The sequence below is a fragment of the Mustela nigripes genome, chromosome 1, assembly GCF_022355385.1.
Source record: "Mustela nigripes isolate SB6536 chromosome 1, MUSNIG.SB6536, whole genome shotgun sequence".
NCBI lineage: Eukaryota > Metazoa > Chordata > Mammalia > Carnivora > Mustelidae > Mustela > Mustela nigripes.
Genome location: NC_081557.1, coordinates 9,424,173 through 9,442,432, shown reverse-complemented (window position 1 = coordinate 9,442,432; position 18,260 = coordinate 9,424,173). Strand labels below are relative to the sequence as shown.

At 61.8% G+C, this 18,260-nt stretch overlaps 2 protein-coding genes across 4 annotated transcripts in view; one reads left to right on the top strand and one right to left on the bottom strand.

Annotated features, from left to right (window-relative positions):
• FADS2 (fatty acid desaturase 2) overlaps positions 1–4,401 on the top strand; it is a 31,944-nt gene extending 27,543 nt beyond the window's left edge. Inside the window, exons 8-13 of one of the 2 annotated variants that reach the window (XM_059404235.1) lie at positions 978–1,075; positions 1,283–1,379; positions 1,645–1,724; positions 2,198–2,323; positions 2,665–2,756; positions 4,144–4,401. In XM_059404235.1, the coding sequence (XP_059260218.1) occupies positions 978–1,075; positions 1,283–1,379; positions 1,645–1,724; positions 2,198–2,323; positions 2,665–2,716 (453 nt within the window). In that variant the 3' untranslated portion in view covers positions 2,717–2,756; positions 4,144–4,401. Of the gene's footprint in view, positions 1–977; positions 1,076–1,282; positions 1,380–1,644; positions 1,725–2,197; positions 2,324–2,664 lie in introns of both variants that reach the window. The other variant, XM_059404226.1, reaches the window with a different exon arrangement.
• A 4,417-nt stretch (positions 4,402–8,818) lies between these two features.
• The window catches only part of FADS3 (fatty acid desaturase 3), a 13,557-nt gene continuing 4,115 nt past the window's right edge, over positions 8,819–18,260 (bottom strand). Inside the window, exons 2-12 of one of the 2 annotated variants that reach the window (XM_059404210.1) lie at positions 14,290–14,400; positions 13,576–13,773; positions 13,125–13,226; positions 12,866–12,988; positions 12,541–12,601; positions 11,944–12,020; positions 11,462–11,559; positions 10,962–11,058; positions 10,774–10,853; positions 10,442–10,567; positions 8,819–9,149 (exon numbers count right to left, since the gene is read on the bottom strand). In XM_059404210.1, the coding sequence (XP_059260193.1) occupies positions 9,098–9,149; positions 10,442–10,567; positions 10,774–10,853; positions 10,962–11,058; positions 11,462–11,559; positions 11,944–12,020; positions 12,541–12,601; positions 12,866–12,988; positions 13,125–13,226; positions 13,576–13,773; positions 14,290–14,400 (1,125 nt within the window). In that variant the 3' untranslated portion in view covers positions 8,819–9,097. The remainder of the gene's footprint in view (positions 9,150–10,441; positions 10,568–10,773; positions 10,854–10,961; positions 11,059–11,461; positions 11,560–11,943; positions 12,021–12,540; positions 12,602–12,865; positions 12,989–13,124; positions 13,227–13,575; positions 13,774–14,289; positions 14,401–18,260) is intronic. The other variant, XM_059404218.1, reaches the window with a different exon arrangement.

Below are 18,260 nucleotides of genomic sequence, written 5' to 3'. Positions count from 1 at the left end.
TAGGCACAGAGGCCCAGCTGAGTACTCACACCGGCAGCCTGACCCGGGGCCTGTGCTCGGATCACTACCCTGCTGGGACTCTGGGGAGGAAAAGTCATGGGGGAGAGGAAACCATGCAAAGGCCCTGAGGCAGAAATAAGCTGGGTCAGGGTGGCTCAAGAGAGAGCCATTCCGGATCCCACCGAGCTCTGTGGGAAAGGCGGGTTCTGCTTGGGGCTAAGGAGGCGGCTCTGGTTGCCATGGTAGCCGAGGGCGAGCGGGAGACCCATGGGGACTCTGGCTATGGCCCCGTGGAGGCACTCAGACTTGGGATGCAGAGAGGAGATAGGGACCCCCTCCTCAGGGCGCCTGCCCGTGGGGTTGCTGTGGAGGGGCGGGCGGCAGGGCAGCTGAGGGAAGCACTCACCCAGGTGAGGGAAGACCTGTAAGTTCAGGATCCCATGGCCACCCCAGAGAGGGGCAGGAAGGGAGACAGGACAGGAGGAGAACTGGGCATGGGAGGGGGACCAGCATGTCAGAGATGGCTGGGGGGCCCTTATGGAGAGGCTGGGCAGTGGCGCTGGCCTTTGCCCTGCTAAGAAGGAGATTCCCAGGTGTTGATGGGTTAGAAGACAGCGAAGGGCAGGGGCTAAGTGGTGGGGGTGGGGCAGTCTGTGTACCTTCAGAATCTCTGGGACCACGAAAGGGCTGCTCCTGGCTGACAACCTGGTCCCTGCCCTGTTTCCCTGAAGCAAAGTCCCAGCGCCCTCCTGCTGCTCAGACACTCAGCATTTCCCCAGAAGCAAAGACAGTCACCAGCCCTGTGCAAGCAAGCGTCACATGCTCCGTGGACCTGGTGCCCAGCTTCCTCGAGGCCCACTGGGGGTTCTTGGACACTTTCGCCTTGAGGGGCTTGTGAGGGGCTGTGTGCACATGGGTGGTCAGGACGCGGAGCCAAGTGGGTAGCGGCCCCGGATCAAATTCCATTCTCTCTGTAGGACTTGGCCTGGGCCTTAAGCTACTACGCTCGGTTCTTCATCACCTACATCCCTTTCTATGGTATCCTGGGGACTGTCATCTTCCTCAACTTCATCAGGTACCTGCTGCTTGGCCTTGACAGGGCTTTGACACGGGGACCCCTGGGGAAGGGCTCCGAGCTCCCTGCTTCCTGCCCTGGGCCTCCCGGCCTGGCCTCTTGGTGCACCTGCCGGGCTGCTGGGGCTAGGGGAGAAGGTCTGTTCCCACCTGGCCAGACTCCGTGGCCACTCCCATGGCTCCCGCGCTGAGCTGTGTTGTCTTCCAGGTTCCTGGAAAGCCACTGGTTTGTGTGGGTCACGCAGATGAATCACATCGTCATGGAGATTGACCACGAGCCCTACCGTGACTGGTTCAGCAACCAGGTGAGGGCAGCCGGAGCTCACACCGGGGCCCCATGGAGCCTGTGGGTCCGTCTCCACGCCTCCAGCCCTTGGCTGCTCAGTGGGCCCTGGACCACGCTGGGCTTCCCTGCCTGTAACCTTCCACAGGGAGGGACCAGCGGGGAATCTGGATGGGCCAAGGTCTCCCGGCCAGGCAGCTCGACAGGGAGGGGTTGGGCCTCTCGGGAAAGAGATGGAGCTCTCATTCTCCCATCTGCTCCTGGGCTCTCACCCCTCCCCTCCGCAGCTGGCAGCCACCTGCAACGTGGAGCAGTCCTTTTTCAATGACTGGTTCAGCGGACACCTCAACTTCCAGATCGAGCACCAGTGAGCACGGGCGGGCGGGCAGGCTGGGAAGGTGGGTGGCCCTGGAGGAGGGAGGTCACCAGCCCTGTCTGGGCGTGGGCAGCACATGGGGGCTACCTCCCTCCCCACCCTGGCCAGGCCTCCCGAGCGCCTCAGGCCTGGAGCCTGGTTCTGCAGCCCACCCACTGAGGTCGGGGAGGGGCTCACCAGCCCGAGGGACAGCCACCCTTCCCATGCGGCCCCAGCTTTGTAACCATAGAGAGCTCACCACTGGTCTCTTGAACCTTCGAGCCTAGCAGGGCAGGGGGACTGATCCCTTCATTGACAAGGAAACTGAGGCACGGCTCTTCCCCACCTCCTGTGCACCAGCCTCAGTGGGGGGGACACACACAAGGAGAGCCGCAGATGGGGTCTCCCCCACCCTGACTGCTGCTGTCTGTGCGGGCTGTGAGTAGGGGGCGGGAACGTCCTCACTCTGTCCCCGCTGTCCCCAGCCTCTTCCCCACCATGCCCCGGCACAACTTCCACAAGGTCGCGCCGCTGGTGAAGTCTCTGTGCGCCAAGCATGGCATCAAGTACCAGGAGAAGCCGCTGCTGAGGGCCCTTCAGGACATCATTAGGTAAGGGGGGGAGGCGTCTGCGGCTGCTGGAGCCCCTGGAGGTCCCTGGGGCTCAGCAAAGAGACAGAGAGGTGCGCAGCTGGGACTGGCCATGGTGGGACTAATGGCCACCAGAGGACGCAAGCCCCTGGGGCCCAAGTGTCCCCACCAGGGCTCCTCCCTTACTAGGAAGGACCCGGCTTCAGCTCTGGGCTGGAGGGGGACCCTCCCTTGGTCCTCCCTCAGGCTGTACCCCGGGAGCCCTGAGCAGACAACCCTATAGTCCCTCTGAGAGCCAAGAAGCACCGCCCACCCCCCAGCGCCCCCCTTCCTGGGTCCTGACGGTCCCCTCCTCTTCCCAGGTCCCTGAAGAAGTCCGGGGAGCTGTGGCTGGACGCCTACCTCCACAAATGAAGCAGCAGCCCTGGGGCTGCCCACGGGGAAGGGGGAGCAGGTGGGAGTGCTGGCCACAGGGAGGGGGGCTTTTGTTCTGAGGGGTTCCACAAGGCTGGGGTACATGCTGGTTCGGGAATCCCATTCTTGGTCTATCTCCTGTTTTCCTCCGCTTTCCCTGCACTTCTGTCTCCGACACCCTCCATGGGGCTGTCCTCTCTCAGATGGCCCTTCACCAGCTCCCTCCCACCCCCAGGAGCCAAGAGAGGTGCTCTGTCCCGGCCCCCAACTTCTGTCCCCAAACTTTTGCCAGGCCAGAGGTCCACAGAGACGGCCTATAGCACCCCTGTCCTGCTGCCTGGTCTCTAGGCCTCATACCTCCTTGTCTCCCTCAGATACTTCTGAGGACCGTGGCGGGTGGGGGTCCTCGTTGGGCGCCACGGCTCCCTGGCCTGTAGGCCTGGCCCCACTGTCAGCGTCCCCGTCACTGGTGTTAGGGGGTGTGTGCGCCTGGTGCCCCCGGCCCCCTGGCGGCCTGCACTGGGACCCGGGCCTCCCTGCTGCCACCCCTTCTCTTCAGATGCCCAGAGTCCTGACCCTGATCCCGGCTCCCTTTGCCCGCAGCGCAGCCAGCTCAGACCTCGGGGCCCAGGCAAGTGTCCTCGCCCCGCAGGAGCCCTCTGACCCGGGGCTTGTGCTGTTCCATCTCACCACCTGCCACGTCTCCCCAGCTCCACAGCTTGGGACCCGGGGGCCAAGGGGGCCATCCTGAAAGTGGGCTTGGCCAGATCAGAGGATCAGCTGGCCTGTCGGCTCCGCCCTGTCTCCTCGTCCCCCAATATCCCCGTCAGCTGTTTGTCCGGGCTGGGCGATCAGACCTTTCTCCAAGGTGCTCTGTTACCTGCCAGGCAGTGCCCACCAGTTTCTAGCTGCTTGGCCAAGTGGCCTTGAGCCCTTCAAGCTGCCGGAGGGCACCTCACACAGCCCAGCTCCATGCGGGGGCTGCTAGTGGGGACGTGCTCACACTGTCTTCTGCTCTCGCCTGTCCTCTGGTTTTTTAATCTTTTGTTGCAGAGACATTCTGACGGGGTTGGGGGGAGCTGCGACAACAGGGCTGGGCCTTGTCACAACCTTCTACCAGCTGCCTCTTTAGGCCCCTGTGGTGGGCTGAGCCCGGCTCACTCATGGAGGCCACAGGGACCCCAACTGTGGGAGCTGCTGAGGCCGCTGCTGTCGAGAAGGCAGTAGGGGCCCGGGGGGAGGCAGTCCCAGAGGACGTGACCCTAAAGATCTGGGGGTTTGGGAGGGAGACGTGATGAAGGTCAAGTGAAAACTGCAACAAGGAGTTTGGGGCCGGAAGCCAGGCAGCCAAGGGGGTGGGGAGTGAGCGGGAGGGAGGGGCTCCGGGCTGCTGCGTTCGGAAATCTAACCCACTAACCAATATTTAGCTTCAGGAGAGGGGAGCAGAACAACCTCAGCGGGGGCGCCTATGGGAGAGAGCTGTAGTCCCCCAGCTCCCCCGCCAGGGGGAGATGCATCTTGTGCGACGGACCTGCAGGTTGCCATGGCGACCCAGTGGCGAACACAGGCCCCAGGGGCTGTCCTTCCAGGGACACAGAATGGATCTGTAGGGAACTGATGTTAATTTTTACCATATCGCTCCCCCACCCCTACATTTTTTGGAAATAAAGGTAATTTTATTCTCACTTTCTGCACGTTAATGCTAAGCGGATGAAGGAAGGGGCTTTGTAGCCAGGGGACCAGGGAGAAGACTCATGCTGGTAGATTTTGCTGTCCCTTCCCCAACTGTGGTGGCCCTACCCCCATCCCCTGCTGCCTCCCTTCAGGAGAGAACTTCTCTCCCCTTCCACTGAAGTGCGTACACACAAACCCAACTCCAGATGTGGCCACTGGAGCCAAAGGAGGTTTCCTGGAAGGTCTCTGGAGGGCAGCAAGGAGAAGCTGGCCCAGGCCACCTTTCTGACCTCCCCATTCCGCATCTCTGTCCCCAGTTCCTCCTGGGAGCAGCTGTCTGCTCACAACCTCGCCAACTGACTGGCCTGTTGCCAGACTCCCGTTCCCCCATTTTCTGGTCAGTGGACAGAGCGCTGGGGAGCAAAGAGAATCTCGGAAGGGAGTTTAGAAAGCCCTGGAGACCTACGCTTCCGTCTTGGGGTCCCCACACCCTGGGGAGACGTGCATGCCATCTCAGCTCAGCCCACCAGCTCACAGGCAGTGGCAGACAGAGTCCTGGGTCTGTCCTACCACCAAGCCTGGGAAGTCCGGAGGGCTGTGCCAGGAGCCCAAATGCTGCTCTGCTCCTCTGCCTCCGGGTTGGCTCAGGCGGCAGGTCAAGCTAGGTGTGTCCGGGAAGGGTTCAGCATAGCCAGCGCCCGGCCTTGCCTCTCCTCCAAGCAGGGCTGCAGAGGGTCCCAGAGTAGACCCTTGTGGCCTTCGTGTTTTCCCTGGGACCCCAGTATCGTGCGCAGGGACAGCCAGCTGTCCCGGGTAGGGTGGAGGTGGTTCCCCAGTGGGTCCAGGGATTCGGCAGTGGGATCCAAGGTTGCAGAAGGAGCCCTGAGCCAGAAGACAGAGACCCACTGAGTGGCCTTGGGTGAGTCCTCTGGCCTGGCTCTCTGGGTGGGTCCCGCCGTTGATTCACCAAAGGCACCAGGCTAGAGTGAGGCTGTCACTCTCCCCGCCTGTGAGCCCTTGGCCCGGACCTCGCAGTAGAGAGGACTTTGAGTCTGAGAGACCATGAGATACACACCTTCCATCCTTCTTACCTGTGCCTGTGTTCCACCTCCTGCCTGGGCTGGGCGTGGTACCCTGTCCCCCAGGATGGGACAGTACAGGCTCCCAGGGATGGGGAGGGTCGCAGGGAGGACTGATGGTCTAGGTGGACACTGTGGCTCTGAAGGCACCAGCTAAATGTGGGCTCGGGTCAGGGGGCACTGGGATCTTTCCTGTGTCTTTTTCCCACCGTGCCGTCTGTGTGCTCAAATATTATTACGCCGGTGGCATGAAGCTGGGAACACCTGTACCTGCTCTCTGCTGAATCCCTTCTGTCCACATACTCCATGGAGGGTCTTGCCCAACATGGAATCATGGGTTTCCCCACCCCCGCACCTTCCCCGCAAAGTCATGAGTCTCTGACTTGTAAGGTCCTTAGTGATCACAAGACCCGAAGCTTCCATTCTCGGGGGAGGCTGGGACCAGCAGGGAAGGGGCTGGCTGGAGGCCACGCCGTGGTGGCAGCCAGATCCCTGCTCCTCACCCAACACTCCGCCAGCCCATCAGCCCATCTCCTTCACTCCCTCAAGGGAAGGGCTGTTTCCCAGAACCAGATGTCCCCTGACACCATCATGTCAAATGTCAGACCACTCCCAAGAGGCTCAGCAGCTGGCCAGAGGGGCGGAGGCGGTGGAGGGAGGCCTTGGGGAGCTGAGAGTCCGCTCAGCATGGTGGATGGCCCAAACATGTGCAGGGCCCTGAGGCCCAGAGGAAGGGTTGACAGAGTGGCCTGGGCTGTGTGTGGACCTGGAGCCCCCCAGCGGACCTGGCAAGTTGCTGAGGCATCCGGTGGGACACTCAGGAACTCTCTTGGTCCTTTGGGAGGAGCGAGGAGGACTTTGGTGACGAAGGGCAGGGTGGAGGTGGCTGGCAGCCCTGGACTCCCGCTGCCCTTGGGAGTCGCCAACCACTGCTCCAGAGACAGTGCCTTGCGCCAATCAGGACTCCTTCCCTGTCCCAGCTGCTCCGTCCCTGGAGAGATGTGCCCCTTTGGATGGGATGCAGCTTCTCAAAGAGACCCTGGTCTGATGCCTGGCCTGGAAACGATAAGCTGTGGGTCTCAGAGAGTGCCTACAACCTCTAAGGAAGAAACTGAGGCCCGAGGGGAAGGCATGGCCCAGGTCTAGAACTCCAGGTTTCTTTTCGCTGCATTTGACGTTTCTTTTCATACTAGCCCAAGCCAAATCACCCCGTTCAAGAGCAAATGTCCAGGAGAATTAAGGTCAGGTCCTGAGAGCTTGGAAAGGGCCAAGCGGAAGAGGCAGCCAGGCACTCTCAGACCTGCCGGGGCAGTGTGTGTGTGTGTGTGTGTGAGCCCCGTGAAAGGTCTGTGATCTGGCCTATCACATACGAGTTCCTTCATAACCCAGACGAGCCATTCACCATTACAGGCAGGGCTGGCTCTTGTGAATCTGCTTTCCCACCACCTGCTGGGGATGCCCACGGGAGACTCTGTCCGTGCTGGTTGACGGAAGGAATAAATCAGCAAGTCCCAGCTGCCCGCAGCCTTTCTGCTTTTCCTCTGCGCTCAAGACTGAGTGTACACCATCAGGAAGGGATCCCGGGTTTCTTGGAGGCTCCCCCAAGGCCCTTCCTTCCCTCCTTTCACAAAGTTGGCCCACACTGCCTAGAGTTTTTTGTTTCGGGACTCTGGAAGAGAACTCCTGATGGAGAAGGGGAGCTCAGCTCAGGAGAGGGGTGATGACCTGCGCACATGCAGGACAGAGTGGGGTAAGGGCCAAGACATCCCGCCAGTGGATTTTAGGCAGTAAGAGGAGATCCAGATCGGTTGGCTACTTGAGGCCAGGCGGCTTCCACAGCGGTCCTCTGAGCAAGTCACTAGGCCACCCCTGATTTGAAGAGGGAGCGCGCGCTCCCCGAGGCCACCACTAGGGGCAGCGCGGAGCGGGGCCTGCCCCACAACGGTGCAGGTATTCCGGACGCCCCTAGGTGGCGCCCCAGGCTCAGCATCCCCTAAGGCAGGGAGGTGCTGCCCCCCCAACCAAGTACGGGGTGTTGACATTTCCCCTAAGTGCACAATCAGGGCAACTGCAGGAACCACCCTGGCTGCTCGGGAGGTGGAAGGAATGCCAACCCAGGGCTCACAGGGCACCCGGAGTCAGCAGCGTTTCCGTAGGTGGCCACAGGAAGGGGATCTCCCAGCAGAGGGGACAGCCCGGGCAGGGACCCTGAATGTGAGGTCTGCTCTAGACATACAGAGTTTGCTTTCAAGGCAGGAAGTACCTCTCAAGAAACAAACTGGGTCAGAGACAGCCGCCGGCTTGTTCCAGGTGAGAGCAGGTGGGGCCCAGGGTGCTGGACTGCACGCATGCATTTTTTAAAATTTCTGAACCCTGTTGCCAAGTCCTATGCAAAGAACCTTCCACAGAGCATCCCCTTTTACCTTCCATCACCCTAGGTCATACTACCGCTCAGAGAGGTTGAATAACTTCCCACAAAGTCATATAGCCATGACTCCCAGCAAAGGCAGGATCCCTCCACCCCACCAGGGTTTTCCTGACCAGAGAAGTGGGGGCAGGAGTCGCATGGCGGGGGGCAGGTGTCCCTGGGAAAGGACTGGATAAGACCTCCAGGACGTGTGTCCCTTGACCTCCTCAAGAGAACCCAGCCCAGGACAATGGCGGCTCTGACAAATGGAGGGATGATCCTGCGGCAGATGGGGGTGGGGTCAGGGGACTCCAGCTCCCTCTCCAGAAAGGCCCTCAGAGAAATTCTAGCTTCGCATTTCATTTTCTTTAAGCTGCTGATGCCAAGCAGGCACCTAGTCCCAGGCAGGCATGCGAGAAAGCCTGTGTTCCCCCTTGGGGGCCACTGAGCGCAATCAGGCTGCACCCCACCAGCCGGATGCCAAGTGCGGAACCAGTGGGTGGTCCTAGGAGACCCCTCAACAAGGAGGCTGCGGGAGGAGGCCAGGGCACGTCTGGGCCATGCTGGCTCCCCCTTTCTGTGCTCAAGGGGCGCCTTGGACATGGCCTTCCGCCCTGAGCCCTGGTCTGCTGGACAGGCCCCGGTCCCACTGTGCAGACCCACTGTGCAGAGGAGTCAAGCGAGGGGAGCCCATCGTGACTGCCGGAGGTTGCTGGTGAGTGGGCCAAGAACACGAAGGGAGGGCCCAGGCCCACAGAGAGAGCTGAGCCTGGGGCAGCTGCCAGCTCCCCAACCCCTGGCAGAGGGGACCTCTAAAAGCCATCATTCACTGGCACCCCCCGATTGCCATCTCCCAGCACCCCAATGGCCCAAGGGCCCGATGCCTCTTAGGAAGTCTGGGGCAAACTCCAGCCCCGAGAGCCTTATAGAGTCAATACTCCATCATGTATCTGGGTTTGTTTTTATATAAAAATAACAGTTTTCCCTAAATTTTTGCTCTAGGAAAACATGCCATGCTGTGTGGCTTTATGTATCATCCCCCTAGCCCTGGTCCTGTTTGGCCAAGAGCCATGGCCTTAGGGCTGCCAAGCACACAGGTGAGGGGGCTGAGGTGAGCAGATCCAGAAGGGTGGGCAGGGCCCCCTAGGCCAGGTGGGGAGGGGGGCGGACAAGTCTGCCTAGGCCAGCTTGGTGGCAGCCGGGCCCGGGGTCCGGCTGTCCTCACTGGTGGAGGTAGGCTTCCAGCCAGACATCGCCAGACTTCTTCAGTGACCTAGGAGACAGAGATGGGGGGTGGGGGGGCTGTTGACTGCAAGATACTACCCCCAGCCCCCAGGACAGTGAGGGTGAGTGAATGGACTTGTCCCCATTCCTCTGGGACAGGCCGCTGGGGTGGGGGTGGGGCAGCCAGGTAACCGGGAGTGGAAGCTCCACTTTCATTCACTGGAGTAGAATCTAGACGTTGCCTGGGAGCAGACAGGGCACCAAGGCCAAGTCCAGACCGCAGTCAGCACGGGCCCGTCCCTCGTTCTTCCCCACTCTCTCTTTTGTCACCTTCTGCTGGGCCCTGCGATCCCGGGACCCATTTCTAAGTCAAGGAGCCTGCCGCCTGCCCACCCTCCCTACCCTGAGCCTGACGGCAGACAGAGCAGCCAGAACCAGCCACAACTCGCAGGGAAACTCTGTGCCCAGGGCAGGTGCTCAGAGCCAGGGGCCAGGAAGGGTCGTGCAGGAGAAGCCGCAGGAGGTCTAACCCCAGCATGGAAGGAAGGGCCTCGGAGTCCAGGGAACAGCGTGCGGCGGAGCACAGAGGGGGCCGAGCTCTGGCTGTGGAATCTGACCACGGTTCCCCATGGCCAAGGGTACCTGCAGGGCCAACTACCCCATCCCTCGCGTGGACAGCTACAGGAACCTCTGCTCTGCTTCTTTCTGCTTCGAATCGAGCCCCCATCAGGGCATCTCTCCAGAACCCCAGTCCTGCGTGTCCCTCCTCCACTCCCGTTGGCACACTCTTGCCTCACAGCCTTGGCACGGCTGTTCCCTTGCCCCAGATAGTCACCCCGTCACACTTGACCCCATGGCCAGCCCTCCCCCCTCCTCCCCGTCCCTGCTCACGTGGCCGCTTCTCAATACCACCCTCCCTGTCACCCTATCAGAAACCCGCAAGTCCTACCTGGCACTCACGTCCCCTCACCCATCCCCATTCTTAGGTTTTATGGTTTTCTTTTGCCAAAGCGCATCTTCTCTTCCCACGTCCTCTGTACTTGACTTATTTTAACCTTCCTATGGCCCCTACTAGGACGTCACCTCCAGAAAGGTTGGGATCTCAGTCTGTTCTGCTCAGAGACAGGGATGCAGGACAGGGCCTGGGCCCATGACAGGTGCCCCCGAAACCCGGTGGTGTGAGAGAGCCCCGGGAAGGGAGGGAGGGCACAGGCTGAGGACAGAGAGGTTGATCGGAAAAGCCTCAAGTGCCAGCTCTTGAAGAGGGACCCGTGTGGGCTCTGAGAGCCAGGTGTCCGGGAAGGTGCCCGAGGGGAGCTGCCGTGCATGGGGGGTCCTTACCCAATGATGTCCACCAGGGCGGTCAGGAAGGGCTTCACCTCGTAGTTGAGGCCGTGCTTGGCACACAGTGCCTTGACCAGCGGGGCCACCCTGCGGTAGTTGTGCCTCGGCATCGTGGGGAAGAGGCTGGTGGGGAGAGCGTGGGTTGGCACCTGAAGTGGGGGGTGCCAGAGGGAGCCCCCTTCCCCACCCAACCCCTCCCAGGCCCCCAGGGAGTCCAGGGCTTATGTCTTGGTCTCCCCAGGGAAAGACTGGACACAGGGGCCCCTGGCCAGCCCCCCCAGGCTCAGGACTCACTCCCACCCCCGTGGGGCCTCCAGGGCCGCACTCACTGGTGCTCGATCTGGAAGTTGAGGTGGCCGCTGAACCAGTCAATGAAGAGCGAGGGCTCCACGTTGCAGGTGGCCGCCAGCTGCCAGAAACAGGTGGGGCACCGCTGAGAGGTGGGCACAGGGCCCTGCCCTGGGAGCCCCACCAGGGGCTAGCGGGGCCCCGGCCAGGTCACACCCCTGCAGCCCACCTGAGAGCTGGCCCAGTCCCGGTGCTTCTCGTGGCCAATCTCCTTGGGGATGTGGTTCATCTGCGTGATCCACACGAACCAGTGGCTCTCCAGGACCCTGAGAGGAGAGGCTCAGGCACTGCCCGTGTCTAGCTCACCGCTTAGATCAGGCCTGGGCCTCAGCATCCTCATCTGTGCCCCGGGACTGCTGTAACCCCTCCCCCACTGGTGTCTGAGGAAGCTGAGCGAAGCAGGGGACATGGCTCGGCGGAGCCCGGAGCAGCCCAGCGCACAAGGATGGCTGTCCATGGGGCCGCTTGTAAGCCGGGCCACGGCCTCCAGACCCGCTGCCCCTGGGACCCCGCCCCTCGTGCTTCTCAGCCACCCCAGGCAGGAAGCCCCGCTGTCCCCATACTGCAGATGGGGACGTGGAGGCTCTGAGCATGGAGGGCTGTGGCCAAGGTCCCCTGCCGCCTGCGTGTGGTCTCTCCAACTCCCGGCCCTTCCGAGTCTGGTCATACCTGACAGCAACGAAGAGGAGCAGAGCCCCAGGGAGGCCGTAGAAGGGGGCGTAGCACAGGAAGAAGCGGGAGTAGAAGCTGGCGGCCCACAGCAGGTCCTGCAGAAGAGGGGAGAGGAGCACAGAGGCCCTGAGGCAGTCGGGAGTGGGAGCTGGGGTCACCCACCCCTTCTTGCTGGCTGTGCCTCAGCAAGGTTTTCCTAGCAAGGTAGAGGGTCAGGGTCCTGGCCCTGCCAGCCTTGTGGGGCTAACTCTGGAGGAGAAGGTGTCATGGAGGGACCCCTCCCTGGGAGACACAGAACTGGCAGAGTCGGCCCAGGGGGTCCCCGCTTCCAGGTAGGGCACCCTGACCCGGACAGACCCCCAGCACGTCCTGTGCACACTTGCACGTGCACACCTCGTGCCCCCCCTCCTCCCACCACCACCAGCTTCCCTGGGAGACCCGCGCCGAGTCCCCCCCACGCCCCTACCACCCCCGCTTACCGTCCACTGCATGCACACCAGCATGTAGGCCAGATTTTCCACCTCGAAGTTCACCAGGGTGAGCAGCGGTGGGCCGACTGCAAGAGGGAACAGCGGGGTCAGGAGGAACAGGGCTGGGCTGCCAAGCAGGAGAGGCCGAGGGAGTGGGGGAGCGAGGCGCTGTTACCCCGGGAACGCCCGTGCTACCGGGTGCCGGTCCCCTCCAGGTACCCAACCCCATGTCACCCACGAGTCTTCTGCAGGCCAGGGCCAGGTTCCCAGCCTCAAGCAGGCCTCCCCACCGACTGCCCCGTGCTCTAGGGCTCCGGAGCCCCGTGCTGCGAGTGCAGGAAGGAACTCTGAATGCCCAGGCCGAGGCTGCAGCTGGCGAGGGGAGAGTCAGCCCTGGCTGCAGGTGGTGGTGGTGGGGGGGAATGGTTGAGGGGATGGGGGGGTTGGGGGGAGAGAGAGAACTGGGCAGGAGAGGCCAGCAGGGGCCGTAGGAGGGAGGCTTTAACAAGTGGGCCCCCGCCCTGGGAGGCAGCGGAAGCTGTCGAGAGGGTCGGCAGGCCCGGCCCCGCTGTGCCCCCATCTCAGGGCCAATGCACGTCCACTCACTCAGGAAGAAGTACAGGTGCTGGCGATGGTAGGGCAGGTACCGGCGCTTCTTTTTGCCGTACTGCGGAGACAGCACAGGCTGGAGGCTGGCTGGGGCCAAGGCAGCCCTAGGTTCCAGCCATTGGGCCCATCCCCCCTCCCCGGAGGGCTGGCAAGTGGGGAAGGGGGGCCCCTTGAGCAGTGGCTCAGCCTGGATTTGTTGGGGAGCTTGGTCAGGGGCCAGGCCTGGGCCACAACAAGGGACTCAGTGGCCACAGTCCCTCCTCCCAACTCCCACCACCAAGCCGCAGGGCCAGCGGGGTGAGTCCATGTTCTCCCCACGCACCTCAACGGACGACTCCCCCAGGAGGAAGACGGGCGCCACGGTGACATCTGGGTCTTTGTGGAAGATGTTGGGCTTGGCATGGTGCTGGAAGTGGCGGAAGTTCCACCAGTGGGCCGAGAAGCCCTGTAGGGGATGAGGGAGCGCTCAGGGCCGGGGCGAGGCCGGGTGCACCCCCCGCCCCCGCCTGCACACTCGGGCTGCCAGGGAGACACCCCCAGCTCTGCGCGTGGCTCCCCGCCGCCTGCCCCCCCACCCTCACCTTCAGCTGCCCCATCACAAACTGCTGGGCCACGTGGTTCCACTGGGACTTCCTGAAGACCGACGTGTGGCCCAGGTCATGCTGCAGACACCAGCACTGAGCCTGGGGACCGAGGCGGGGTCAGGAGCCGGTGACCCAGGACCGGACAGCCCAGGGTTCCCTCCCAGCTCCCAGGGCACCCCCACAGTTATTGCTGCATTTTAAGACCCAGTGGGCCATCTTCCTCTGTTTGACAGATGAGGACAGCTGAGCGTCAGGAGGCCTGGGGACTTGGAAGTCTCTCACCGAGCTTGTTTAACACGCAGCTTGACCTACAGATACACGCCTCTTGGGGACTCTGCGGCTCATTCATTCATGTATTCACTCAGCAAATACATCCAGAGTGCCCTCGGGTGCCAGGCCCTGTATCTACTAGATAGCTTGGGCCGCGGCAAGACAGCGCTGGAGTCACCTGGGAGGTGGCCAGGACAAGGGCGGCAAGGGTGCTGGGCACCCAGCCCGGGCCGAAGAGGTAGACGAGAAGCCAAGCGAGCACCTCCATGGCCAGGATGTGGCCCAGCAGGAGAGCGAAGAAGGCGGGCTTGGCCTCAAACAGCTCCATGTCCTCGGCCGCCTGGCGTAGGGCGCGGAAGTCCTCCACCAGCTGGGCCTGCCACGGTGGGAGGGCTGGTGGGCTACAGCAGCGAGGCCCCAGTGATCTCCGGGAGTCCCCCCACAGCGACCCATGCCCCAGCCAGTCCCGGGACCAGGCCCATGGGGTGCAGCCGAAGGAACGGAGGGGAGAGCTCCAGCCCGGGGTCTGAGCTGGGGAGGCAGCTGGTGGCAAGGGCTGGCCCCACAAAAGGTGTGGGGCACATGAGAAGCAGAGAAAGCCAGAGCAGGGAAGACCCTTAAAGCCCAGTGCATCCAAACCCTCGGTGTAGATGGGGATACTGGGCCCAGAGCAGGAAACACAGCAGATGCTGCAGCCCGGCCAGCCCCCCAACCCTGGGCTCCTGCAGGTGTCCTTCTGCCTCCACCGCCAGCTACCTGCCCAGGAAGGGATGGCCGACCCAGCCTTGGCCCCCGGGGGCCCCTGGGAGGAATGTGGACGGAGCTGCTACTGGCGATGCCCCCACCCCCACCCCCACATTGGCAGCTTGGTCTCCACCAGGGCCCCGCTCACGTCCTGGGGTCCATCCTGGCTGGGCTCCTCTGGGGCCAGCTCTCCAATCAACAGGGGCTGCAGGAACTTGCGCACAAAATTGAGGTCCTGGTGGAAGGCGCGGAAGGCATCCTGAAGGAGAGCCAACAGTCAGGGGGACAGCCAGCCCGCTGCAGCGGTCCCCAGAGGCAGCATGGGTGGGAGAGCCTGGGATGGAGAGGCAGCTGGTGGATCTGCGGTCACATAAACAGGGCCACATGGGTCAGCCTTGCCCACTGGCCTGGCCGAGTCCTCCCCAGGACCTGGGTGTCCCGCTGGAAGCCAGGCTGCAGCTACTTTCCCCAGCACTGGTGGGGGGGGGGGGGCTCGCCAAAAATCAGGCAAGGGCCACACAGACTGAGTTCTTAGGTTGGCAAGGAAGAGACTCAAATGGTTAAGCTCATTTGATTTTAAAAGCAGGAGGAGAAAATATCATTTTTTTTTAAAAAAAGCAAATTAAATAAACATCACATACTCCCATGGCTCTCTGAAACCGCTGGGGATGGGAATGGGGCGGGGCACACTATAACAGGGGTTAGAGGCCAGAACAGCAAAGCGCTAGGGACTGGGACCAGTGGGGAAGCTGGCCCAGGGGCTTCTGAAACGTTGAGCAAACCGGCCTGTACAACTGGGCTCCCTTAGTCTTGCCAATCGAGTCCTGGTGCAACGGGCTTGTCCTCGCTCTCAGCTCTTCACTGGATTTTCACCCTTGAACTCGCAGAGGCTATCTCTGAAGGAACTAGCCCTCACCGGCTTGCCCTGACCAGCTAGAACAAGCAGGGATGGGGGTGAGGGGCTGTCCCCGCGGGGCCTGGGACAGGGCCCTGCTGGCTGCCGAAGGAAACAGCTCTCAAGAACACTGAGAACGGGGCCTCCCATTGTTCTCCTGCTAACAAGCCTTCCAGCTTCTGGGGGACGTTCAGACGGAAGGCTGGGCCCCTCTACTTGCTACTGGACATCCCGCACGGTCCTGCGGGGAGGAAACCCTTCAGGCCCCTCCAGCTCCCACTTAGAAGCCACACCTCCAGGATCCACCCCAGGGTCCCTTTTCCTGTCCAATGCTTGCTTGCTGGCCCGGGGCAACCTAGAGACCTCTGGGGGCTGGGGGTGGGGCCCAGGAGGGTCCAGCTTCTGGAATAACCTAGGTCCTGGGGAATATGACTTGGAACCCTTCCCTGAGCTCCTAAGCAGGGAGAGAGCTGTATCATGTAGACCTCTCCGCTCTCCGAGTTGATCTTGACTTTGGAGGGAGGAGGTGGAGAGGAGACTGGCCCCACCGGAAGCTGCCTGGCCCCGGGGCCTCCTGGGGAGCTGCGAGGGTAGACAGCTCTGGGGCTCAGCTGACCCCACCCACTGTGACCTTGAGCAAGTCTACCCTCCTGCGGGGACCAGGCAAAAAAGGGCAAGACTCCAGACTCCAGCGCCTTTCAGGCATGAAGCGCCCTCACCCGGCCGAGCCACCATGGCCAGCGTCCACCTCCACCACCTTCTCATCTCTGCCCCCATGAAACGCGGACTCTCCCCGCCCCCCAGACCCTGGCAGTCACCACTCTGCGGTCTATGAATTTGACTACTCGCGGGACCTCTAATAAGAAGGATCAAACATATTTATCTGTCCTCTTGTGGCTGACCTGCCACTCAGCATCAGGCCCTCAAGCTTCATCCCTGTTGGAGCAGGTGGCAGAATCCCCTTCCTTTCCGACGCTGATGAGCACCGACTCTGAGCCCCTCTTGCTTCCTCTGAAACTCCCCCGGCTGCACGTGGCTGCAGCCCCAGGATTTCTTCATTTCTCTTTCAGCCCCTTCTTCTCCCCCATCCTGTGTTCTGGGGTCACCCTGGTGCCCACCAGACCCCCAGATCTCCTGAGGAGCCATAGGAGCTCCCTCCTGACGCTGTCCCTGGGTCCCGATTCACCCAGGCCAGGCTTGGGGATGCGCTGGGGGCAAGGGCCACCAGAGGGACTTCCAGCCTGATCTATCCCCTGGCATGACAGGGGCTGGTTAGGCCCCAAAGGGCCGGTGAGAAAATCCAGCAGCCCACAGACAAGGGTCTGGCTGATGGGGGACAGAAGGGGCAGGGTGGTGGTTGGTCCGTGGGAAGCAGGTCAGCACCACTGAGCCTGTCTTTTTTTTTTTTTTTTTTTTTTAAGATTTTATTTATTTATTTGAGATGGGGTGAGGAAAAAGAATCTGAAGCCAACGCCACATAGTGTGGAGCGCGATGCAGGGCTCGATCCCACAAATACCAGATCACAACCTGAGCTGAAACCAAGAGTCGGACACCCAACAGACTGAGCCGCCCAGGTGCCCCGAACTGTTCTTGTGCTCAGTCCCAACAAGGTGGGTCGCTGGCCTTGGGCCAAAGCCTGATGCACCAGCAGACAGCTTTTGCTGGAACCCATGCGGGGGGCCATGTGAGCAGACCCTCCCTGGGCCACTGCTTAAGGACCCAGGGGCTGGGCAGAAGACTCAGAGAGGTCAAGCCACTCACACAGCTCCATCTGATGGAGATTGGATTCTGATTGGATCAGAATGCAAAACTGTGCTTGGGGCCACTCAACAGTAGCCCCAGGGTGGCCACTCCTGGGTGGGGCTGGGGGGAGGCAGTGGATCTTGGGGGGGGGGCAGTGAGGTGGAAAGTGGCTCTCACCACTAAGCTGGCCACCATCCCACAGAGCCAAGGACCTGGCTGCTTGGAGGCTGGACTGTGAGGCACAGGAGGGGGGGTCCTGGCGCTTCTTGGGCTGTATTGCCTGAGTTTCAGGGCACTGTGGGGGGCCCCACCCTCCTCCACCCCTGTGCCCTGGGAAACATCCTATGATCCTCCCCCACTGGCAGAGCAGGCGCTGGATAGCAGGTGTGAGTAAGTGGACAAGAGTCCACAAGGCAGGGATAAGAACCATTTTACTGGAACAGAGGCTTGGAGTGGTAGGGACCCCCGCCCAGGCCAGAGTCCATCACAGCCCAGTGGGGATTCCAACCCAAAAAGATCTGTGATATCCATGCTCTCTGAGCTCCTGCCCTGCCCCCACAGCTCCTCGTGAGCCCCCAGTAGCAGTCGGCCAACGGGTGGGAGTGGGGGGTTCCGTGCCAGGCTGCTGGGGACCAGCCATCATGAACTGAGCTGTGAAGCCACAAACAAGATCGCACACCTCCCCCCCATTTTGCATTTCCTCAACAGTACAGCAGAAACCACCAGTGCCCATCTCATGGGGCTGCCGGGAGGACGGATCTGGGCAGGTAGAAGTGCACTGAGAAGGGCCTGGCATCCAGCTCCGGCCGAGTCCTGCACTGGCCCGATGTGCCCTTCTCCTGAGCCCACTGGAATTTAGTGCCTCCCAGGGCGGGCCTGTGGGAGTGAGGCAGGGGAGTGGTGTGCACCCCAACATTCAAATCCTAGCCAGCCTGAAGCTGGACACATAGTGGGGACAGGCAAGCATTTCTGGTCACTCCCCAAAGATTTGGGAATGTTCCAGATCAGGAAGGGAATGGAGCGGGGCTGCTGGGGGCTCAAGTGGTCTGAGTCTGTCCATGCAGCCTCCTTAAGCCTCTGTTGAATTGTGACAATGGTGGGTAGGGGGGTAAGCCTGACGGGATACCCGAGGAATCCTTCCGTCCCTCCTCTCCCTGTGGGAAGATAAAGGAAGCCCTCAGGCCCAGCCTGTGTGCTCCTTCCCATGCCCCCCCACCTGCCTCATCGGGGTCAGTGGGGAAGTAGTACCAGGGTCCCCGTTTTATAGACGAGGACACATAGAGACAGAGGCCAAAGGGCACACAGCTCGTGCAACCCCCACCCATGCAGGCCAGCCTGACACAAGGACCAACCCTCCCAGAGAGCCACTCCTGGTGCCCCCAGTGACTAGCCGGCACCCAGGTTAGGGCTCCGCCCAGCACCCCAAAGGGGCCAGGCCCTCTGACATGTGGTGCTTTCTCAGCCACACACACCCCCCCCC